The sequence below is a fragment of the Carassius carassius genome, chromosome 29 (genome assembly GCF_963082965.1).
Source record: "Carassius carassius chromosome 29, fCarCar2.1, whole genome shotgun sequence".
In the NCBI taxonomy this organism is placed as follows: domain Eukaryota; kingdom Metazoa; phylum Chordata; class Actinopteri; order Cypriniformes; family Cyprinidae; genus Carassius; species Carassius carassius.
The window spans coordinates 27,583,690-27,608,990 of record NC_081783.1 but is presented as its reverse complement, the minus strand read 5'-3'; the positions used below and the strand labels follow the sequence as shown (position 1 = coordinate 27,608,990).

Below are 25,301 nucleotides of genomic sequence, written 5' to 3'. Positions count from 1 at the left end.
ACAATTATTAATATTAATATTTTAGAAGCAGTAGTGGTCAAGTGTAACACTGTATTATAAGCTATGTCTTCCGCTTTACTTGAGCTGAACCTGAACCGTTGGATGAATGTCACGCGCATCTGCTGCTCGTGTGGCTAACGTTAGCTCGCGGCTAACTAACGCATGTTTCCTCTTTCTGAATGAACGAACGTAAACAGTCATTAACATGCATGCGAATGAGGACTTACCAGCGTAACAGACAATGAAGTGCTTTGCGATGTGATTTTTCTCCACTCCTACATGCCGCGACCAGCCGTGTGTCTCGTCTACATGACTGTACTGTACGTGACTGAAGACAGGAAGGTCATGGTCACTTACGCCACTTCCGGAAGACCATGCACGGTACTGCACTGTACATGTAACTTTCCCGCCTTACCATAATATAATTAATATTGTTACATAAATTTAACGTGAATTATAATCTAAATACATACGTTTTGAAGAGTATGCTTATATATATATATATATTTATATAAATATATAAATATATATATATATATATAAATTTAATGTTCCCTCCTGAGTCCTTAGCCATCTTCAAGAATCGGCTTAAAACACATCTTTCCCATCTTTATTTGACCCTCTAACTTTAACACTCACTATTGTAATTCTATTCTTAAAAAAAAAACTAACTACCTTTCTAATATTTTTGTATTCTATTTTCTTTCCATTTATTATGCAATTGTGTGTGTGAGTGTGTGTATATATATATATATATGCACACACACACACACACACACACACACACACACACACACACACACACACACACACACAAACATATATATATATGTGCAAAAACGACTATAATACCCTGTTGCTTACCAGAACACTCGTGTAGTAATTAATTGTACCAACAGAGGGAGCTGCGCCCCTAAAATTAAGTTAGCGGTGAAGAACGTCACCTGGACGGCAAAGCACTTATCAAGAGACACCAGGGGTTTTAGGGTAGTTAGGGTAGTGAGGGGGGTGAATTTGTTTTATAACTCATCTGGTTAAATTATATTCAGCCTTAAAGTTCTGCATAATTAAGTGCGAGGCTATTAGAGTTCTATTTTCAATATACATGTTGCCCCTTGTAATTGTAATTGTAATATTATTAGAAAATACGGGATTAGTTTCCACTGTTATGCTGATGATACTCAGCTATATATCTCAACGAGACCAGATGAAACTTCCCAATTATCTAAGCTAACAGAGTGTGTTAAAAATGTAAAAGATTGGATGACCAATCATTTTCTCCTATTAAATATTGCTACACGTGTGACTGCATCATATAATAATTGCTGTTAATAATGTTCATCGTCTGGCTGACTACGTCTTGTATTAATTTTTCCGAAAAATCCTGCCATATGCGCACAAACTGACAGTCACCACTTATAAGCTATTACTAAATATTGTAGAAAAGCAAAGTTGCTTTGTAACGATTTGTATGGTAAAAAGTGGTATACAAATAAAATTGAATTGAATTGAATTGAATTTAATTGAATTGAGTGACAGGTGGATTGCCGCTCCGTTGCGCCAGGGTTTGCGTGGTTTTAGCAACCAGCTCCCGCCTTTTTGCCCATTTTCGATTACCCCAGAGTGACCTGCTGCCAATAAGGTGATGGCCTGCTCCGCCCACTTTTGGCTTCAAAAACGCTCTTCGGAAACCTACGGGTGACGCCACGGACACTACGTCCATGTTTTCATACAGTCTATAGTTACACACTAGGGTGGGAATCGCAGGGTACCTCACAATACGATATGAATTGCGATACTTGTCTCACTATACGTTCATTTCACGATATAGCAATTCTGCAATAATCGATATATTGCTAGACAGTTCTGTTGATACATCACGATATCTGTTTAACTATGAAAACAAACTGCCTGTGAAAAAGTTAAGTGCAAGTTTTCTCTCTTTATTCAAGTACAAACTTTTAGAAAACTGCGCAACATTTCTGAAATTTTGTCCTCACAACATTAAAAAAAAATCTGGTTTTAATATCCTTGTAGGTACATTTGGTAAAAAATATTGGCCATGATTAGGCAAAATGGTCTTTAAAGAAAAATAGTAATTTAACCATCTTCATGGTCAAATAATTATAAAATATATATAAAATGGCAAAACCTAAAAGTATGAAGTCAGAAAATACTCATATAATCAACTAGGGAAAACACAGCCCTAGACCATGGTATTATTTACATATGATTATCTTTATTTGTCCTACCAGATGGACCCACTCTGCTTTCCATACATTGATTGTTTTTAAACACATTTTCCCTTTTTACTGCAACAAAATTTCATTTCATTAAAAGATGTCTGTTTGGTCTGTCTTGAGCTCTCTATCTTTATTTTAAAAGGATGTCATTCATTATTTAATTGAGCATAGATCATGCTTTTTTTAGACAAGAAATATTTTCTGCTTAAAATGATAAATCCTAAAGTCCTGAATTAGAAATTTTGCTTTAGAATTACATTTTTTTAATAATACATAAAAGAGAGAAAAAACTTGTTTGCTTGGTTTGAAAAATTATTTAGCAATTTGACCTGTATTTCGGTTTCTTTAGATGATTTCCTCATCTTCATTCTGGAAAAAAATACTTTCTGTCCAATAGAGGGCAGAAACTGATTAGATTTATTCCAAGCCTGACAGAAAAAATAACCTAATAAGCCTTAGTTCGTATCAAATAAGTCGTACAGCTGCATTGTACAGCTGCTTTGTTTTGGTGAAAAAAAAAACACACATTATAGGAATTACAGTAAGTTGCTAGTTCACACTAGTAAACCCCTATTTGCACACATTTGTTCATGTAGAAAAAACTTATTTAGTTTCCAATTTGCTCTCCTGGAGAAATAGCTTTTTTAAATAGCCATATTTCCAAAAAACACCCCATCATGTTAAAAATAAATGTTAAATGTTAAAAAATAAACTCCAGATAAGACAAATGAATGTTATAAACACACTAAGAACCGTTGTCTGGTATCTGTTTTATTCTTCTGTGTGCAGATCTTCATCTTATGGCTTATTGAATGTGGAACCAGAGGTTTGTGCCACAGTTTATTATATTCTCTGAGGTTTCTCCTTCTTATGCTCCTTGTGCAACACACAGAATAAAAAAGCTTTTGTAGCGAAGAGTTGTGTAGCGGAGATGAATAATGCAGCAGCTGTAATGTGGATATATTGTTTTGTTTTCATAATCACTTCAGCCAAATGTTGGTGTGAAGCAGATCATTTCAAATCTCTTTTGTAATATGTTGTGTTGCCATGGTTTTGTCTTTCACTAAAGATTTTTAAATTTGATAAGGCACCGAACATAAAAAAATATGCAGATATAGTTTTATTTTCCTTTCACTCCCTCCCTCCACTGCATTTTAGAAAATAATTTAATAAAAAAAATTTTTTTTATCTCACTGCTACCACAGCATAGATATTAAATACGCCAATAAAGTATACACGAACATGATTCCATCCATTCCATTCCATTAATTATTTGCATACAAAGTACATTATAACCTTCACATCATATAAATACAATAATGAGTAGCTAAAAGCAATTTATTTACTTGATGTATCGGCCCTATGCAAATTTACACAAAACCACAAAACATTTTCATCTTTAACAAATCACAAAATCAAATTCATCCAAGTCATACAATTTACTTGAATGGTCAAGCAAACTGTTAATATAACTGAATAACAAAGACATTCATTAGTACAATGTTGAGATGGACAATTCATCGATCAAACATCAATGCTTGGAGTGTCTTACAGAAACATAGAAGGTTATGTTCGAAATGCTGTTATGCTAGTCTTGCCATTGATGTAGTGTATAGTATTGGCGCGTCTCAATCAGCTCCCAATAGTTCAGTAGTCTGAGCACTGATCAGGGCTGTTTCATTTGCGAAATCCCTCCAGTGCACGCAAAATTTTGCACCCTGAAAAATCCCACAATGCACCACAAAAACCAGGGAGTTTCGTGTATCAGAAATTAAGTGACATTTCTGAAGCGCAAAACATAGAACACACAAGCACCTCATTAATATAATGACACTCAATATAAGATTTGAACAGAAAAACCTCTGTCTCAATGTGCAGTGAGGCAGGATCCTTCCCAGTGCCCAGATTCAGGTGCACGATATACTGATTTATGAGCTTGGGTGCTATAAAGCTGATTGAGATGCACCATATGCACATTATGCACATTTCCTGTATGCTTGTACAGTAACACCCAGAACTACATTTGCCAAAATTTACAAAATACAACAGAGCACACTATGTGGATTTTGTATTCCACAATGCAATATATGAACGTATTTTTAACAATGATCAAGGTTGGGCCGATTAGCTTTGGCACCAGATTTCTACAAAGCAATGGCAATTTAACATTTGCTGTGTTCTCTGACGACATAAAAAACAACATATTTCACCAATATTTCACCAGTGCAAGATTCTGTTTTGAAGGGCTCTTAAAGCATGAAATGGACTTTATGTAACAGCTCAAAATAGTCACTAGTGAAGGGTATGTAATTGTGTGCGCACTTGTGGCGCTATCCGCCAATCAGAGTTGTCATGAGACCAATTCATATTGCCCCTGAAGGATTTGAACTGAACTGAACTGGACGATGACATCACTGAATGAAAGATGAACTGTCTTTAACCGGAAAATTGACCTCTCAACACAGAGTTTTCCTGTTATAATATTTTAAAGCTGCTATGAGACAATCTGTATCGTCTAATGCACTATTTAAATAAAGGTGACTTGAGTCATGTGATATTTATGGTTTAGGTAATTGACTCAAGAGCAATAATGGCAGATTTTAAATCATGTACTTCCAGTAGGTCTTGGACCAGCCATGCAAATGCCATAAAGATATATGGGGAAGCGAATGAATAGCTTTCTCCAAATCCTAAGAGTGATCAGTCACGTGCCGTCAACAGCTTAGTTTGGCTTTTAGTTTTAGCGATTGGCTCTTAAATGTTTCCAGAGCTGAAAGCCTATCAGCAGCATCCAGGCTGTTTCCTGACATTATCAATAAGAGTTTTGCACAAGGCTGATGATAAATGGACACCACTTGGTCCACAGGGCTAAAGGCACACCATAAGGAAAATCTGCTTTTCGCTACTCCCATAATGTATGATTGCAGAAAACAAAAAATCATTTATGGAGCAACACATTTTGTGGGAAAATAAATTATGAAAGAGGTTAGTTTTGTTTAAAAATCATACAAATGCATGAATTTTTTTTTGGGGGGGGGGGTTACAGGCTCACAAACATGGGGCAAATACAACCAGTAATGATACAAATACTTTAGCTGGAGTAATATATTTTTGTTAATACTTGCTTAAAACGATCACTTCAACTAAACTTGTACTATTTTCAGTTTGTTTTGATAAATAACATTTATTTTTGTTCAATAAATATAATGCTAGTTTAATATGTTCAGTTTAAAATATTTAAAAAAAAGAAAAACTCTTGAAGGAGATTCTCATAAAATTTGAATATGTTTTTCAGCAGTAACAATGACTATAATATTTTATTATGTCATGGTTTAATTATAAATATAGTGATTACCCAACCCTCATGTCATCAAAGGGAAAAGTCAGTCATCTATTTATTATCTTATCCCAATTATTATCTTATTATTTTACCCCAATGCACCTTTAGCTCCATTGTAATATATGTAATATATATACTGCATGTGCATTAAAAATGCTCCCCCAGACAGAGGAAGACTCCGTTTTCATGATTAGACAGCAGTCGCGGGCTGACCATCATTGTAACCATTCACAATCATCCCCCTCAAAGATCGAGTCCTGAAGGACCCGTCAGGATAGATGGTGTCTGGCTTGTGTTCACAGCGGAAGAACATGAGAAAGCCATTCCTGTAATTTTGGTTCATCCAGCCATAGAGCAATGGGTTGACAAAAGTCGAGCACATCGCCACGATGTGAAACAAGGTGTAAATGAGTTTGTATTCTTTGAACTTGAGAATCAAGTCGAGATCGCTAGCCAGCTGAAAAATGTGGAAGGGAAGCCAGCAAACAGCAAAGACCACGACCACCATCGCCAGCATCTTCGTGGTCTTCTTCCGGCGGCCGATGCCATCGCTGCGGGTGGAAGGGCTGACGTGGTTCTTCAGTTTGATCCAGATGCACACGTAAGCGTAGCTGATGATCGCCAAAGGGATCACATACTGCAGGAGAAGCATCAATAAGCTGTAGATGATGGCGTCCCGATTGGTGCCGTTGGGCCATTTCTCAGAGCAAACTGCGATCCGCAAGTCAATGTATGGGATTTCCTCCTGGCGATACTCTCGGAAAATAGCCAGCGGGCCAGCCAGTATGGCGGCGAACGCCCATGTCAGGCCAATGATGATGAAGCTGGTGCACCTATTGAGGCGCTGGCCAAGGTGGAAGACGATACACCTGTAGCGCTCTAGAGCAATGACCGTTAGGGTGAGAATGGACACGTGGACGCTGAGAGCTTGGCCGTAAGGTACCATATGACACATCACTGCTCCAAATTTCCATTCGTCCAACAACGTGTAAACCAGCGTGAAAGGCAAACACACCGTGTCCATCATCAGGTCAGCCAAGGCCAGGTTTGCAATGAAGTAGTTGGTGACCGTGCGCATGTTTCTGTACAGAATGATCATGTAAATCACCAGGATGTTACCCACAAGTCCTAGCAGGATTATGAGTGAATATGCAAAGATGAGAGATATTTGGACACTCAGGTGCTTGGTGATGTCATCCACAAACACTGGTTTGTAAGTGTTCATGCTGTCGTTTCCCAGGCTGGTCTCTTGACTTCCATCATAGACTGTGTCCTCCGTTCCATTGGCTAGATCTGACTGACCCATTTTAACCAAGGACATATAACCTGTCAAACAGACAAGAACATTTTTGCTTCTTACAGTACAAACAGTTGTCGCCAACATGGCAATTTTAATTTATTAAAAAATATTCAAAAGATGTTTGTCATACATCCGGTCAATTGAATGTACATATTATATGAAGAATTTGGTATTGATTTCTGAATTAAATTGTAATAAAATCACAATACCACAAGAAGATGCATACAATTTGGCCGAGGCCATCTGAAAATAACAGTTATATCCATGCCCTAAGTGGAAATAGTGCTAGAAGCTAACTTACTGCAAATAGTGGAAGATAACAACATATTATTTAGTATACTTAACAACACATCCAATATTAATGCCTATTAAGGCATGTTAGGAATGCTATTTCCACTTTTCTAATATTTTCTATAATATTTTCTATACCCACTAAATTACTAAAAGAGCTGTTACCTGTAGCCGAAGAACCGCTTCTCAATATCATTAACTCGTCGTTATCTTTAGGTCACGTCCCAAAACCATTCAAGCTGGCGGTTATTAAGCCTCTTATTAAGAAACCAAAACTAGATCCTAGTGTACTGGCAAATTATAGGCCTATTTCAAATCTTCCATTTATGTCAAAAATTTTAGAAAAAGCTGTGTCTGCTCAATTGAGCACCTTCCTGCATAAAAATGATCTGTATGAAGAATTTCAGTCAGGTTTTAGGCCCCACCATAGCACAGAAACTGCACTTGTTAAAATTACAAATGACCTGCTTCTTGCGTCAGATCAAGGCTGCATCTCATTTCTAGTCTTACTTGATCTTAGTGCTGCGTTCGACACCATAGATCATGACATACTCATAGATCGATTACAAAACTATACAGGTATTCAAGGGCAGGCTCTAAGATGGTTTAGATCCTACCTGTCCGATCGCTACCATTTTGTTTATTTAAATGGGGTGTCATCTCATTTATCATCAGTAAAATATGGAGTGCCACAAGGATCAGTCCTAGGTCCCCTTCTATTTTCAATATACATGTTGCCCCTTGGTAATATTATTAGAAAATACGGAATTAGCTTCCACTGTTATGCTGATGATACTCAGCTATATATCTCAACGAGACCAGATGAAACTTCCCAATTATCTAAGCTAACAGAGTGTGTTAAAAATGTAAAAGATTGGATGACAAATAATTTTCTCCAATTAAATTCGGATAAGACAGAGATATTAATTATTGGACCAAAAAACACCACACAGAATCTTGTAGATTACAATCTGCAACTAGACGGATGTACTGTTACTTCCTCTACAGTCAAAAGTCTGGGTGTTATATTGGACAGCAATTTGTCTTTTGAAAATCATATTTCCAATGTTACAAAAACTGCATTCTTCCATCTTAGAAACATTGCCAAGCTACGAAACATGTTATCTGTTTCTGATGCAGAAAAGCTAGTTCATGCTTTCATGACCTCTAGACTGGACTATTGTAATGCACTTCTAGGTGGTTGTCCTGCTTCGTCAATAAACAAGCTACAGGTAGTCCAAAATGCAGCAGCTAGAGTCCTTACCAGGTCAAGAAAATATGATCATATTACCCCAATTTTACAGTCTCTGCACTGGCTACCTATTAAGTTCCGTATCAGTTACAAATTATCATTACTTACCTATAAGGCCCTAAATGGTTTAGCTCCTGCGTACCTAACTAGCCTTCTACCACGCTACAACCCATCACGCTCCCTAAGGTCACAAAACGCTGGACTTTTGGTAGTTCCTAGGATAGCAAAGTCCACTAAAGGAGGTAGAGCTTTCTCACATTTGGCTCCCAAACTCTGGAATAGCCTTCCTGATAATGTTCGGGGTTCAGACACACTCTCTCTGTTTAAATCTAGATTAAAAACGCATCTCTTTCGCCAAGCATTCGAATAATGTATCTCTTAAATTGTGAGTGTAGTTGCATCTGCATTTTTATTCTTTAGCTTGGGTTAAACTACTTTTACTTTGTTGGATCAGCAGCTATGCTAATGATGTCTCTATTTTGTTTCTATGTTTTGCAACGGGAACTAGGATTTACACAAGCTCCAGTCTGGATCCAGAACACCTGAGAAGAGATGATGCTGACCCTCAGAGGACCCCAGATGATCCTAACCTTGAATCAACAAACAGAACTAACAATTATTGCTACATGTGTGACTACATCATATAATTACTATTAATTAATAATATTGATAGTTCATCATCTAGCTGACTACGTCTTGTATTATTATTTTTTTTATTTTTCTAAAATCCTGTCAAACGTGCACAAACTACTAGCTGCTACTAAATATTGTAGAAACATAATTTTCTGTAAAGTTGCTTTGTAACGATTTGTATTGTAAAAAGCGCTATACAAATAAACTTGAATTGAATTGAATTGAATGATAGAAAAAGAGAGAAGAATGGGATTGGAATTTCAAACTGTGGTTCTGATGCATCAAAAGCCAAATCAAGTTTACGCAGCTTGTTTCTGTTGCCATATTGCTGCTTTCTTTTTGTAATTTTGTCTGGATCAACCATGTTGAGTTAGTCTTATTAGCCTTTTTATTATACTCATTTCTAAGCAAACTGTGTGAAGGTGATGTTTAGTCAGTATATGAATAGTATGCTTTTTGTACCATTTAATTTTATGCCATTGTATATTGGTACATATATGCAAGTTGTTATTCATTTCAGTGGTTCACATTTCATTGCACATGTTAAATTATAAATGTACGCCAGAGATCTCATTCTCAGCATGGAAGCTGAATGATGTCTTCTTTTCTTTTTGTATGCTCAGTTGGAGTAGAAGTGAGCGATGCATGTTCTGGATGAGACATGCACACCTGATGAAATATATATAATACACATCTACTAAAGAGGGTAAATCATAGTATATCATTACAGCATTGCAAGTTATATAAATGAGCGTTAGATAATGAAATCGTTAAGCTGAAAAATGGGATTGTATTTGAGATGCACGTTTTACACAAACAGGGCAATCTTTGTTATTTTCTTTTTTATTTTTATAATGTTCAATTAAAGCAATTATTGAAAAACGGCTAATGTAATATACATTTAATGCTTGGCTATCATCATGATTTTCCTACCAGAATGTTGAACCATATTTAATTACAAAAAGGTTAACGAGGCCTTCTCCTGCTCATAAGAGATGGATAGAGCTTCATTAAAATCCAATTTACAGGCTGCTCAAAGCAAGACAATGTGGAGCTTTATTTCTAAGAATGATCTGAGCTCATGAGCACATTTAGAAGCGCCTGTACTGTCATTTAAGCTGATTATATGACACAAACTGTATGGACAGCTTTTTGCTCAAGGGAAAAGGAAAATTGCCAATAAAGACTGTGGCATCTTAGGTCATTTAGAAATTGAAAACAAAAACACGGTCTTCCCTCCACCAAACGATGTCACCGTTTTTGCAGGACATTCAATCTTTCAGGGTGCATTGAATTTAAAAAAGCAAACTAGGTTGTAACATTGTTTTTAGCTGATGGGTATATTTCTAATGTTCCTTACAAAAAAGTATTGCCTCCATTTTTTACTGAGCTATCTACAAGCAGCTCAGAGTTTTGGCCATAAAAATAAATATATTTTTCTGCTTGGCTCAGTTATTATAACCAATTCGGTACCATGCTTTAAAACTTTAAAGTCAAAAAGGCAAAACAAAGACTAAAATATAGCTTCAACTATTGTGTGGCTATTGATTAAAATTACAAAGCAATTTTAATTCTGTGTTGACTTCAAATGACAAAGAGGACATTGTTAATTTAAAGTAGGATGTGCTTTTATTTCTGTTCACGTTCTGCAGATTTTTTCAGTTTGTCCTCCAGAGGCACATGCAAGACGCTATTCATCAAAAGGTCATACCCCTTATGGCCTTTCCTTTCAATGTTCATTAATATGGACAAGTCATCGACTATGTGCAGAATATGACAGTCCATTCACTTATTTCTAACAGATCAAGACTAGAAATAGGAATGTTATCTCTCTGCATTTGAATCGACTGTGTTTCATATTATACAAAGTGTTATGTTAATGAATATCAAGTTAGAAAACTGCATTTTGAGATAGAAACCAATGGAAAAACACTTCAGCCCAGAATTGGCACTATTTTTTATTTTTTTGACTGCCTCTCTTGCTGCCTGTTTGTTTGTGTACGTGTAAAGAGGAATCAACACAAATAAAAGGCTATGGGTCTGTTGATTGTCTCCCTCAAACGTCCCCCATGATTCAGCTTTCCTGTCATTATCATGTTCTGCTGGGGATGCTCTTCCTCCACATCAAGAGCTCTTGGAAGCCTCATCATTAATGACGTGCTAATTCATCATGAGGACTGGTCTTAGTGTATCAGATACTCGTCCAGCTGATGTAATCAAATGCTTTATGATTGTATATCTGCAACTATAAAAACAACATTGGAGGAACTGTACGTAATGTAAATGATTAAAACTACACATAACAGTAATGCGTAAGACTATCCTAGGAAGGATACTCTGGGGTTTTGTAAACACATAACAGATATCTCAACAATCAACTGCAAAATGGCTTTCAAAGTTCAGAATTTAGGAACTGGCTTCCTTTCAGTTCATGAGTTGGAGTTTGAATTGAATTGGCCAACATATATTAGACATGTATTTCTCTAAACTAGATAATGTCCAAAGTTAACACAGCTAAAATCAAAACAAATAATTATGCCATACTGCATTGCAAAAATGTAATATATTTAATATAGGTACATCTTATTTTTATTACAATTATATGAATATATTAAATATAACGCTAATAGACTATTAATATTTCATCAAACATGTAATGTACATTAAATAGCCTAGGTAAAAAACATACCGTTTCATTAAATATGTAAAATGTGTAACATTTAATAACTACAAATGTGAAATCATTTATATACTGTATACTGATGGCTACATTTTGATCGCCTTGCGGTAAGTCTGGAAAATTAAATGTTGCTTGTAGATATGGTAATTTCTTACACAAAAGATATAGAAACTAAGTATGTAGATGCTATTTAGGGTGGCATTTCATAATAATATCATAATATTACTTGCAATATTTAATATGTCGATTCACACTGAAAACTGAATATACTATTAAAAAATGCACTTAAAGCTGTTATATGAATTTCTTTGAAATCAATTGCATCTTAATTCTTAAAAGCAAATTCGAATTAATAATGACGTGCACAACCTTGATACAGACACCTGCCACGTGCCATATCTAAATAAAAACACACATTTCTCCATCCTATTGAATATTAGAGAACGAACAATCCACTCACCTTATATGTCAGATATCACCCCTATAATAACCGGGATGATTGCGCAGCACGCGCGGTAAAGTTCGCGCATCCCCGCTGCACGCGACAGCTTCACGCTATTGTCCCCTTCAGGATCAGCTTCACCCTCGGAAACAACAAAGAAGCATAACGTACTAAATGTATATCCATGGGGGGAAAATAAATGCACATTTAATTTTTAAAGCAAGCCAACCGGCTGTAGGCAAGTGAACTTTATGTGCATGAATGCATGCAGGCTGTGCGGAACTGCTCTAGTGGAGGGATCTGTCTATGCAATGTGACGCTCTTCTATACACTGATCAAATCAAATGAGATGTGATTGTGATGGGCCATGATATATGCATCAAGACCTGTGGTACATTGTTTGACAGTTGAATTGGGATGACATGCATAGCTCTATTTCAGTAATGAATGTCACCCAAAGAGCTTCTAATTAGAGACAAAGTGTTATATCATTCTGACTCGCAAATAACTGAACTATCAAACCTGACAGCATACACTGCAGTAAGTAATGGCAGGAATTTCTAGAGTTTGGAGTATCACTATCTGCATGCAATCTTTGTTTCTGAGGGGGAATGCGTGTGTAAATGCACTGTTTCATTTATTGGCCTTAGTTTGTGGGTGGGTGAGTCAGGTGCTTGCTTCTGCAGGGGTTCTGACCTGCGTATGGAGATTTCAGTCACACCTGAGATACTGCTTAAAAAAAAAACATGAACCCAGATGTGTTACAGTGACGTGCATTTACTGATGTGAAATGACATGGACAGTTTTCAATAGCACAAGGATACAAGGAGAATGGTCATTTATCTCCATTCAAACCTGCATCTCCTTTCTTAAATTATATATATATATATATATATATATATATATATATATATATATATATATATATATATATATATATATATATATATATATATGTGTGTGTGTGTGTGTGTGTGTGTGTGTGTGTGTGTGTGTGTGTGTGTGTGTGTGTGTGTGTGTATAGAAATGTAACATTTGGGTACAGAATTCAGAAACATGATTCTAGTTTAGTGTTTTAAAAACAGATATTTGAAACCAAAAAAACCTGCTGGAAAAACAAGCTTAGCTGTGCTGGACTTTTGACTGAAGTTATTATTGACAGATCTTGTGATAAAAAAAAAAAATCATCAATTTGGTCTCCACTTGTCAATTTAATTGGAGTATTTTGAAAATAAAATTTATGTTAAGAAAAAAAAAAACTCTACATGTCATGTAAGGTACTAGCACCTGAGTATTATATGTTCAATTCATGAGAGATAATATAATAAAATATTATTAATGAGGATTATAAATTAAATGCACAAAACATGCAAAATTTTCCCAACAGATGTTTATACTTGTCAGTGTCTGTATTTGTTTATCATGCTTTCTGTTTATGTCTTGTTTCTTTTCCATCATGTGTTTAAAAAGAACGCACTGAGCTGAATAAGAGCCATAATAAAAGTAAACCGAAAGCACTTTCACACACTGAAGAACTCGTAGTGTGAACTGACAGGAATAGAGATTCCCAGTCTCTCAGAGTCTGGGACTGCACGGAAAACCAAACCAAAGCAGAAAGGGTAAGTTATATTGTTTATTTATTAAATAACAGCCATGTTTTTAATCGACGCATATTTATTTTCGGTATTATTCGTGTTGTTGTGTTTAGCAGTGCAGCTAACTCACAAGCTAATGTTTATACTGCTACTGCTTTCTGCTAGCGTAACAACATATTCTGACACTTTAAACATATAAGATCGTGTTGTGTTTGTGCATTTGCTTTGATAAAATAGTTTTTGATATTATAAAATGAAAAATGTAATAACGATTATTAACGTTAGCTATTGTGAAAGGCGGCTAAAAATCTAGACGAATCGTCTAATTAATGCATTGTTTTGTTTTGAAAGTAAATTTACAACAACAACAAGGAAAAGAATACAACAACAACAAGGAATCACAATAATAACTTTATTTTTTCTTACGGCTGTTACTACAGTAAAACTGCTGACTGTCGTGAAACATTAACCATGAGTTATTGGACTTCGTGTGTCATAAATACGACTTGCCTTACGATCTTTAGTGCCTTAGTACAATATGGCATTGTACGTGAATATGACAGAACCACGGTATATATATTTTCTCTATACTGTTTGCACCATGATGCAGACCCATAAGCAATAATAAGAAATTAACTATGGTATTTTGACAAATTATGGTTACCATTGCACATTTTTGCAAAAGGAACAAGTTTCTTAGCTATTTTATCTTTATATGTAAATCAGTCTTACCTTTAGGGCATTTAAAGTGTAATGTACTGAGCAGTGAATATGAGAACAGGTGATAACTTTTCATTTTCATTATTACATAAACTAAGCCAGAAGCAGAAGTGAAACAAACAGTAAATCTGCTCCATATGGCGACCAACAAGAGTAAGATGAGTCTCAGAGAAGATCTGACATGTGCCATCTGCTATGAGCTCTTCAAAGACCCAGTGATGCTGGGCTGCATGCATCACTTCTGCAGGACATGCATCGTCTCATACTGGAAGACGGTCAGGGGTCCTGTGTCCTGTCCTCAGTGCAGGCAAGAGTTTCCCAACAAATGCTTCCAAACCAACTACTTAGTAGCTGGCCTTGTGGAGAAGGTCAGGGCCAGCTCCACATCTGCATCTGTCAAGTATCTGGAGGTGAGTTGTCTTTCCACAGTCAGGAAAAGGCAAGCCTGTAGCTTTTAAACCAAGTGTCTTGTGACCAGCTGCACTAGAGAAGGCAAATGAGTATTATTACTATCTCAGAGACATACTAGCTTTCCCAAGACAGATGAACTTCGAGTGATTACAATCATACAGGTTTAAATCATGCTCAAATTGATTTGATTTTGACACAGTATTTACACAGTACACACTTGCCCAGCTAATCGATCACAGCACACACTGGCCCAGCTAATCGATCACAGCACACACTGGCCCAGCTAATCGATCACAGCACACACTGGCCCAGCTAATCGATCACAGCACACACTGGCCCAGCTAATCGATCACAGCACACACTGGCCCAGCTAATTGCTAATCGATCACAGCACACACTGGCCCAGCTAATTGCTAATCGTTCACAGCACACACTGGCCCAGCTAATCGAACACAGCACACACTGGCCCAGCTAATCGATCACAGCACACACTGGCCCAGCTAATTGCTAATCGATCACAGCACACACTGGCCCAGCTAATCGATCACAGCACACACTGGCCCAGCTAATTGCTAATCGATCACAGCACACACTGGCCCAGCTAATCGATCACAGCACACACTGGCCCAGCTAATCGATCACAGCACACACTTGCCCAGCTAATCGATCACAGCACACACTTGCCCAGCTAATCGATCACAGCACACACTTGCCCAGCTAATCGATCACAGCACACACTTGCCCAGCTAATCGATCACAGCACACACTTGCCCAGCTAATCGATCACAGCACACACTTGCCCAGCTAATCGCTAACCGATCACAGCACACACTGGCCCAGCTAATCGCTAACCGATCACAGCACACACTGGCCCAGCTAATCGCTAACCGATCACAGCACACACTGGCTCAGCTAATCGATCACAGTACACACTTGCCCAGCTAATCGCTAACCGATCACAGCACACACTGGCTCAGCTAATCGATCACAGTACACACTTGCCCAGCTAATCGATCACAGCACACACTTGCCCAGCTAATCGATCACAGCACACACTTGCCCAGCTAATCGATCACAGCACACACTGGCCCAGCTAATCGATCACAGCACACACTGGCCCAGCTAATCGATCACAGCACACACTGGCCCAGCTAATCGATCACAGCACACACTGGCCCAGCTAATCGATCACAGCACACACTGGCCCAGCTAATCGATCACAGCACACACTGGCCCAGCTAATCAATCACAGCACACACTGGCCCAGCTAACCGATACCAGCACACAATGGCCCAGCTAACCGATACCAGCACACAATGGCCCAGCTTACCGATACCAGCACACAATGGCCCAGCTTACCGATCACAGCACACACTGGCCCAGCTAACCGATACCAGCACACAATGGCCCAGCTAACCGATCACAGCACAGACTGGCCAAGCTAATCGATCACAACACACACTGGCCCAGCTAATCGATCACAGCACAGACTGGCCCAGCTAACCAATCACAACACACACTGGCCCAGCTAATCGATCACAGCACACACTGGCCCAGCTAATCGATCACAGCACACACTGGCCCAGCTAACCGATACCAGCACACAATGGCCCAGCTAACCGATACCAGCACACAATGGCCCAGCTTACCGATACCAGCACACAATGGCCCAGCTTACCGATCACAGCACACACTGGCCCAGCTAACCGATACCAGCACACAATGGCCCAGCTAACCGATCACAGCACAGACTGGCCAAGCTAATCGATCACAACACACACTGGCCCAGCTAATCGATCACAGCACAGACTGGCCCAGCTAACCAATCACAACACACACTGGCCCAGCTAATCGATCACAGCACAGACTGGCCCAGCTAACCAATCACAACACACATTGGCCCAGCTAACCAATCACAGCACACACTGGCCCAGCTAACCGATCACAGCACAGACTGGCCAAGCTAATCGATCACAGCACACACTGGCCCAGCTAACCAATCACAACACACATTGGCCCAGCTAACCAATCACAGCACATATAGTACTTCAGAAGGTGTGTCTTCATTTGATACAGGAACTATTGAAGCCATTCATGCCAGACTGGGGAGAGAGGTGTTGTAATAATATAAAAAAAGAAAATTAATAAAAAAAGAAAATCAAAACTTTGTAAAAGAGCATAATAGGACCTCTTTAAATGTATAGAAGTGCCGTGCTAGTTTTCTTGTTGCAGAAAACAGAAAATGTTTGGAAATTTTGAGTTTCCATCCGATAAATATTTGATTAGTTCTTAGCGATTGGCTCTTCATGGCTACAGTGATTATTAGGTTGTATCAGTTATGTGCTAACTAACAATGAAGAGAAAAACATATTTTGAAAGTATTTTAATGACATTCACTTGTACATTCAGTTAAACGTGAATGTACAAGAAAACAATACCTAAAGCGCTTAAGTTCAGTTATGGTAGGTTTATCTGCTCACATGTTTTGTTCACTTGATTTTGCGCCAACTTTATATCGCAAACAAGTCTTGGTATTACCAGTGAGCTCATAATATTATACATGAATGATATGATTAAGTACCACACAATGAATCATAATTGGATCAAAATTGAAGTTGCAACAAACAAACAGTAGAGACCCAGTGTTATCGCACGATGATGCGAATCTATGGAATCGGTTTTAAATGGTTCGCCTCACTTCACTGCATATTACAGTGCCTCTCTTTTGTCAGTTAATGGACTGTGCTGACTGAGGGACAATCATGAAACTACTGTTTTGATTTTCTTGAATACTCTCTGTGAGTATGTGTTTACCAATTGCTCTTTTCTAGAAACAATTAAAGGAATGTCTAGAATCCCAGTTCTCCATGAAAGATGCCTACGTCAATATGATCCGTGAGGACAAAGACAAGATGGAGAAAATAAAAGTGGGTCCACCTTCAAAAGAGAAAGATCACAATGTGACACTTCCTGCAAAACAGAATCACACAACTCTCCCTTTCCTGTCCTCAGAAAATGGGATCTGAGCTGCAGGGTCGAGTGCACAGTGACTTCCAGGCTCTGCATCACTTCCTGCGGCTGGAGGAGGAAGCCATGTTGGAGCAGTTGAAGAGTGAACAAGAGGAAATGCTGCAGAGGCTGGAGCGACATCTGGAGGCCCTACAGGTGGCAATCAGTGACGTGGAGCAGAACATCAACATGCTACGACAGACTGCCAGCAGCACAGACCAATCTGTTCTTGTAGAGGTGATTACAATGACTCTTTTCATTTGTAATGCTGCTTCTGCATATCCATTTGTCAAAGAACTAATATTTGTAATATTAATGTCATATTTACACATGAACCTAGAGTGCTGGTTGTCAGAATGAGTTATTAGTGAAGTGTAGCTAGAGCCAGAGCCTCATATATATTTCACAAAACAGCAAAACTGTAGAAAAAAATCAATTCTACAGTGATTTGAACGTGCTGTTAATTATCAGACAGATGGTTTGCTTTTGCTGTGTTCTTGCAATAGCATCTGAAGTCGTGTAAGGTTGAGAAATAACCTGTTCTATTCCATTTCCTTCCTCCACAGCTTCCAGAATTGAACTACAAGTGAGTAGCAATTAAAAAGCTTTTTATATTATTATTATTTACCACCCAGTAGATTGCTGATAATATTCATTGTATGGCTCTTTAATAGTCTGTACCACTAAATTTTTCCAGTTCTTGGTACCGGTTTCGGTACAATAGTAGAAACTACTGGAACTATTTAACTATTTTATTCAACTATTTGAAAAACTCTACAAAACTTTTAATGTCTTTATTATTAAAACCTTGATGCCTCTATGACTCCAGATCGCCAATGCAAGAGCTGAATATCAACCTGAATACTTTCAGAAGCAAACACATTGCTCCTCTACAATACACTATGTGGCGAAAAATGTTTCAACATTTGAATCCAGGTAACTTGTCAATAACACTTTGCCACGATACTTAATCCACTAAACACTATGTTTAATTAATGGTCACTACATGATCTTTAATATTTGTATTTGTACAATTTGTTTTAAAAAAGCAAAGCCAATTTAACAGGTACTGAAGTAGAAGAATAGCTCAAGGGATTCATTTTCCTCTGTAACAGATGGTTTTATTGTCATTGTGACAGTATGAATAGCCCCCTTAGGGCAACAAAGGATTCAGTGATTTGTTGAATGGCGCAGTGGGCTTATGTTAGATGATGATTTGGATGTCAGTTTTAGCAGTATTCACAAATTTTTGTTTACATAGAAATATAAGGTTACACCCTTATCAGGAAATAATGAAAAACTGCAGTCGTCTGTTGCACATTAGGGTTTTAAAGCTTACACATAGTATAAAAACACTGGTACTGTTATGTTTCATACCATCTAGCACTTATCTTCATAGCACACATATCTGTATATACCAGTTCCACTGGTTCATTTCAGTTGGATTTTTGTTTTGGCTTTTAGTCGATATCTGTTTGGCTTTGAAGACAAAAAACACAAACTATTATAAGGTTATTGGCTATTAATAAGGCCCAAGCACTTTGATATGTCCCCATATAGTATGATGCTCAAATTTCAGTAAGAAATATGTCTTTGGTTATTCCTTACATCAAGTTGGACTTGATAACTAATGACTTGCGGTTCAATGAAAAAGTGAATAACCTTACAGTCATTTGAATGAGTGGTTAGACTGATTTAAAAAAAACTATAAATTAGTTCAAGACTGATCTGTAAGTTCTTTTGACCATTTTTTTTAATGATTGGGCTCCTTACACCATAGCTGCATCCAAAATGACACACATGTATAACATTTGTCTTGACAAACTTTTTTATTTTATTTATATTGTTATTTTGTCATTAAAGATCTGAGTCTGATAGCCCCTCCCCCGTCGCTACCTAATTAAAGCTGCGAAAGTTGAGTGCATTAAGTTTTCAACATTCCACACTTCATTTTTTCCGGTTATTTAAGCGCATCATCCTGGTATTTGAAGTGCATTCTTCTTTTTGGAATTTTCAGTTTGAACACACTACTTGCACTATTTATACTACAAAACATCATAAAATAGTGCATAAGTATGCGATATGGGATGCACCTTATGTCTTAACCAGATGCGATGTGATAAGGTCCCAGCAGTTTGCGTGTCTACACCAGACATGACTCAACTACTAGATAAAATCAACCAACCAAAAAAAAAAAGCTGTTGTGCTTGTTAGGGCAAAAAGATACCTTTTTATTTCAGAGTTATTGTTCATAGTTTGGATGACACAGATCATGCTCTGTGTTTTGTGTTGCATTCAAGCAGTGAGGGCAGCTAAATTGCTTTCATTACTCACCTGAAACATTGTTTTTTTGCACAAGCAGAAGAATGTGGGCAATCAAGAACCAGTAAAAGATCTGAATATAATGGAAAAGCCCTTTCATCGATTCAAGCATTTAAAAAAAACATTCAAATAGTTCTCAAAACCCATTGTTTTGCAGTCGATGCCATTTATGATAGCGTGTCTTTTTTCCCAGGCCCAGCACCATTGATATTTGATGAAGACACAGCTCATCCAAGTCTACAGCTTTCCAGGAACAAAACCCAAGTCATTGAGAGCGACAAAATGACCAGTTACTTGTGTGATGCCAAACGCTTCCTTCAGTGTGTTAACATTCTTGCAACAGAAGGCTTCCAGTCAGGCAGGCATTACTGGGAGGTGGATGTAAGTAACAATCCCAAATGGGACCTGGGTGTTGCTCTGGAATCAGTGAATCGTCAGGTCAGAGTCAAGCTGTGCCCTGAGAATGGGTACTGGACCCTCCGGCTGCGCAATGATAGCCAGTACTCGGCCGGCACGCAGCCCTGGACACCCCTGAATGTGATGACCCCACCTAGCAGGATTGGGGTTTTCCTGGACTGTGAGGAAAGGAAAGTGTCTTTTTATAATGCAGATAACATGACGCTGCTGTATTTCTTCTCCAGCGGGCCAAGAGGAAAAGCATTCCCCTTTTTTAGCACGTGTCTCAGGGAACCCAGTCAGAAAGCCCAAGCCATCCGCATCCTCCACTTCCCCTTTTAGTGTCCATCAGAGATGTAAAACAAAGCCTGTAGACACTCTAGTAACCTGAGCTGTGTTCATGAGTCTGTACTTGCATGAGGTTTTCAATATTTCACATTTGGCGTAACTTTTGATACATTAAAGCCATGCAGCCCTCAAAATGCTCATCAGTTCTAATGAGGTGAATTTATTTTGTTTGTATTTCGTCAAACAGACAAAAGGGATCACACAAAATTCTTAATTAATTTTTGTACCAGATTTTACCAGGGTAACTGATGTTAATTGATGACACTAACAACATTGACACGTTACCCTCAGCTAAACGTTATTTTATTTTAAAATCGGTTTTAGAATTAAATTGTATAGAGTCTTTGGAATGTAAAGCCCTTCGCCTGTGGTTCTTTCCTCTTTTTTTTTTTTTAAGTTAATTACAAATACTGAAGAAATGGTAAATAAATATTATATGGTTTAAATCAGTCAATGTTTTTAATGTGTTTCAGAAAAATTACAGCAGCACTCTTCGGCATGCATGTTACACAATACTCTTTTCATCATTTCCTTTATAGATATGCAAAGTAATTATAGATATTACTTGTAAATTAATTGAAATACTTTGTTCTGTTCAGTGGGATGTCCAGTTGTTTTCACTTTCATCATTGAAAAATTGAGCATGTTTCCAATTCCTGCTACATCAGTAGTCAGTGTTTGTTTTGTCTGAAGTCAATAAATGTGAGCATGCATTAGTTCGCTCTGTCCATCATTGTGTCAAGGCTCAGTGGCAGGGCAGGAAGATGTTTAGTTTTGATTTATGTCTAGCTCTTCCTTCCTGTCAAATGGACAAAAACAAGCACCCTGTTCTGTTATATAAGCACCGTAAGTTTGATATTTTATTTTTGACGAATGCATATGACTTACTCAGCATGTAAAAAATGTGTATACCACAATGCAATATCTGTTCAGTTACATTTCATGTTTAAATTTATAGAGTAAACAAAAAAGTTTATGTTTATGAAGTATGACTTTCCAGTGGGGGAGAGCACCTGGGGTGGCATCCCGGATGCAGAAAACAGCAAGGATGGGGCTGCCATTATCTATCGAAGCAGGCAAGTGGACCAACATCCTCTTTCCTCCTGCCTCCTGCAAGGGGTCACACAAACAGAATAAGAGTCCGGGTGCCCTCAAACTACATTACTGCCACCTTGGGACTGGGGTTCGGGGGTGTTTTTGCTGCTGGAAATAAGAGTCAGTGCTCAGCCCTCCTCCACAGGGTCAGGTTGCCTTTAAACACACAGAGCAGCCATGATTTAAACAGCCTATTAACATTCCAGCCTCTCGACCTTTGTCCAGTGTGTTTGACACAAGGCTGCCGTTTCAGCCCTCGATGCCTTCATTTCTAAAGTCGGACATGTTTGTGCTAATGTTTTCATCTACATACATGCTTAACATATATGAGTGTATTATAAATATAGCAAGGTAATTATTTTCGACTTGGATAAATGTTGCAAGATTTAACATGGAATTTAACATTCTAGTTGCTTAGACTCAAATACAGCCTCTCACTTCACAACATTACCATGGGTTCCTGAAAGTTTAATTTTCATTGGTCCACAAATGGTGTCCCACAAAAAGTGGAAAAGTGCAAGGAAACCATTTGGCATTAAAATAATTAGTTTGAACTGAAGCTCTACAGTTCATCTGACTCATTTTCCAAAACACTACATCTGAACACCGAGCTCATAACTGTTGTAATGTTTGTTTGTTGTATCTAGTTCTTGGCAGTGTTGTTAATTCCTGGTGGTGAGTGACATGGTCTCATTTCCGTCTGATGAGCGGGAGAGCGGAGTAATGTGTTTCCTGACCCCAGGATGTGGAAGAAGAAATCATGGCACTTCAAGGTCTAGTCCTTGAGCTGGACTCTAGAGGACAGGGCGAGAGGAAATGCTGTGCCTTTCATGCTGCGTACCGGAAAAAGTCAATAATAATAATAATAATAAATGTAAATGTAATAATAATTATGTATGTTTCTTTGATTATTACAGTAAGAGAGTCACATACTTTCAAATGACCAATAATAATAAGCAGCAAATTAAGGGTTTATTGAGGCAAAAGTTGTAGTTAATAGTTAGTTAACTGAGAATTAGTCCCCCCCCCCCCCCCCCAAACTAAAGTGTGACCAGATTCTCAGTGCACCTCAAGTGCCAATCCAATACTACCAAAACCCATAACCCATATTTTATTTAGTCTGGATCATCATTTTATTTCACATTTTGTTCACGTTTTTTTAAGCAGTCTATTCAATATATTTGCATTTGTCTAATTTGTGTATCTTATACTAAGTGACGGATTCATGCCAAAATAATGTAGAGTTTGATTGGACACACAGACTTTTATGTCAGTGACAAAAAGTTGAAAAGCGTGTTGATTTTGCTGTAATACCTCTTCTCTGCTGCCAGTGAGACAATCATAACAGACCTGCCATCTATTTTTGGATTGCTACCCGCCAGCTAACAACCGCTGTTAAAATTAATAGTCATAACTACTAATTGCAACCTGTTCAAGTACACACAATCTGCATTCAAAGAGAAAGCAAGTCTTATTTATTTGCTATTTAGCATAGATTCCAAAGCAAAGCATTTGAAAACACGTGAACTGCAAGAACAGTCCCTCTGGAGTGATGCAGAGTTGAGTGTTCTGCTGAAGGGATTACTTGCAATAATGGAATACAATAGTTATCATGTGACTTTTTTCATACATGTATAATTTTTGGCATTAATCGTGACTGATAATGCTAACCTAGAACTGCCAGTTATAAATGCTTTCATTTGATTATTTATTTTTTGGCTGTTAAAAAGTTCATTAGCTCGTGGCGTAGTGTTTGTACATTTGCCAGGAAACATAACTTGAGAATCCCCCGCCCCTTCATAACATTCATTCTAATGAATGTTTGAAGAGCCAAATCAAACATGAAGCATGCCTGGAAAAACACATGAACACTATGGCAAGCCATTTTAACATTTAATCCTTTCATACTAATATTACTAGTTCTATTAATTAGCTGAGTACTAGTGATTATTCTCTAGGTAGTGCCTTAGCTAGTGCTTAATCATTCGATAGGAGTTCTTTATATATATATATATATATATATATATATATATATATATATATATATATATATATATATATATATATATATATATATTAGGGGTGTAATGATACGCGTATTCGTATTGAACCGTTCGGTAAGAGGTTTTCGGTTCGGTACGCGGTACGCATTATGGACAGAACGGTTTGTTGGACTAATTAATTATATTTGAAAAAAAAAAAAAAAAAGTTAAATATAATGATATGCGTTCAACAAGGTAGCCCAATAACCCAAACGACGTAACAGGCAATGCCCCTGACACCCCCGAAGCAGAAAAAAACACCAACTTATATGTTTATGTTAGGCTACTCAGTCAGGCGCTCGCTCACTCAGTAGTACACGCTGAAGGCTCGTTGCAAAATGGCCAATGCGTTTAACAGACCAGAAATAGAAGATCCTCCAATAACCAACAGGTCTGGTGTTTGGGTGCACTTTGGATTCCCTGTAAGCTATAATGGTGATGGCAAGAGAGTGGTGGATAAAAACAACAACGATATGTCTCATCTAGGGTACACAGGCGGGAATACAAAAAAGAAAAAAAAAAACACCAGCGGGAATACTTGAAACATATCAACTCATTTACGCCGACATCACCTTAGTGTGTCAGTATCTGGGAAAAGAAGAAAAAAAGGAGAACCATACATGCAACAAACTATCCCCGCCGCATTTAGACAGACATTTCCAACGGATTCAAACAGGGGAAAAGACATCACCACGGCGATTGGTAAGGCTACATTTACGTTATAGCCGCGGATATAAGACCTTACTATTTACCATTGATTCTATCACCCCCATTATAGCTTACAGGGAATCCAAAGTGCACCCAAACACCAGACCTGTTGGTTATTGGAGGATCTTCTATTTCTGGTCTGTTAAACGCATTAGCCATTTTGCAACGAGCCTTCAGCGCGTACTGAGTGAGCGAGCACCTTACTCTGTAGTGGAAAACGTAGGTTTTAAGAACATGCTTAATGTAATTGAGCCCCGTTACAATATTCCTTCAAGAGCCCATTTCAGACAGACCGTAATTCCTGCTTTGTTACAAAAAATATAAGCCCTATAGAGAACCAATTGAGTAAAAACACACTCAATATAAAGAGTTATAGAGTTCCATATAAAAAGTTACATCTTTGTATTTGTTTATAACTACTACAATAATATAACATTTTCATTTTTTTTTAATAAGGAGCTTTTTTTGTTTTAT

General features: G+C 37.7%; 2 protein-coding genes across 3 annotated transcripts; one reads left to right on the top strand and one right to left on the bottom strand.

Annotated features, from left to right (window-relative positions):
- Positions 1-3,726: 3,726 nt before the first annotated feature.
- npy7r (neuropeptide Y receptor Y7) lies at positions 3,727-12,438 on the bottom strand. Its single transcript, XM_059516810.1, has 2 exons — positions 12,200-12,438; positions 3,727-6,909 (listed from the first exon to the last, which is right to left on the bottom strand). The coding sequence occupies exon 2, from the start codon at positions 6,902-6,904 to the stop codon at positions 5,774-5,776; it is 1,131 nt and encodes a 376-aa protein (XP_059372793.1). The 5' UTR covers positions 6,905-6,909; positions 12,200-12,438; the 3' UTR covers positions 3,727-5,773.
- A 1,219-nt stretch (positions 12,439-13,657) lies between these two features.
- On the top strand, positions 13,658-21,210 carry trim105 (tripartite motif containing 105). 2 transcript variants are annotated; one of them, XM_059516481.1, is made up of 7 exons: positions 13,658-13,800; positions 14,599-14,906; positions 17,739-17,834; positions 17,920-18,153; positions 18,483-18,502; positions 18,746-18,852; positions 20,432-21,210. In XM_059516481.1, exons 2-7 carry the CDS (start codon positions 14,634-14,636, stop codon positions 20,974-20,976), a joined length of 1,275 nt encoding a protein of 424 aa, XP_059372464.1. In that variant the 5' UTR covers positions 13,658-13,800; positions 14,599-14,633; the 3' UTR covers positions 20,977-21,210. The 2 variants fall into 2 exon arrangements, with proteins under 2 accessions (XP_059372464.1, XP_059372465.1); XM_059516482.1 differs by having other exon boundaries at positions 13,682-13,800; positions 14,605-14,906.
- The last annotated feature ends 4,091 nt before the right edge of the window (positions 21,211-25,301 follow it).

Coding starts and splice junctions, on each gene's coding strand:
- npy7r (XM_059516810.1), bottom strand. CDS start 6,904: ATGTCCTTGGTTAAAATGGGTCAGTCAGATCTAGCCAATGGAACGGAG.
- trim105 (XM_059516481.1), top strand. CDS start 14,634: ATGGCGACCAACAAGAGTAAGATGAGTCTCAGAGAAGATCTGACATGT. Junction 14,907..17,738: donor CATCTGTCAAGTATCTGGAG/GTGAGTTGTCTT, acceptor GCTCTTTTCTAG/AAACAATTAAAGGAATGTCT. Junction 18,853..20,431: donor GTTTCAACATTTGAATCCAG/GTAACTTGTCAA, acceptor CTTTTTTCCCAG/GCCCAGCACCATTGATATTT.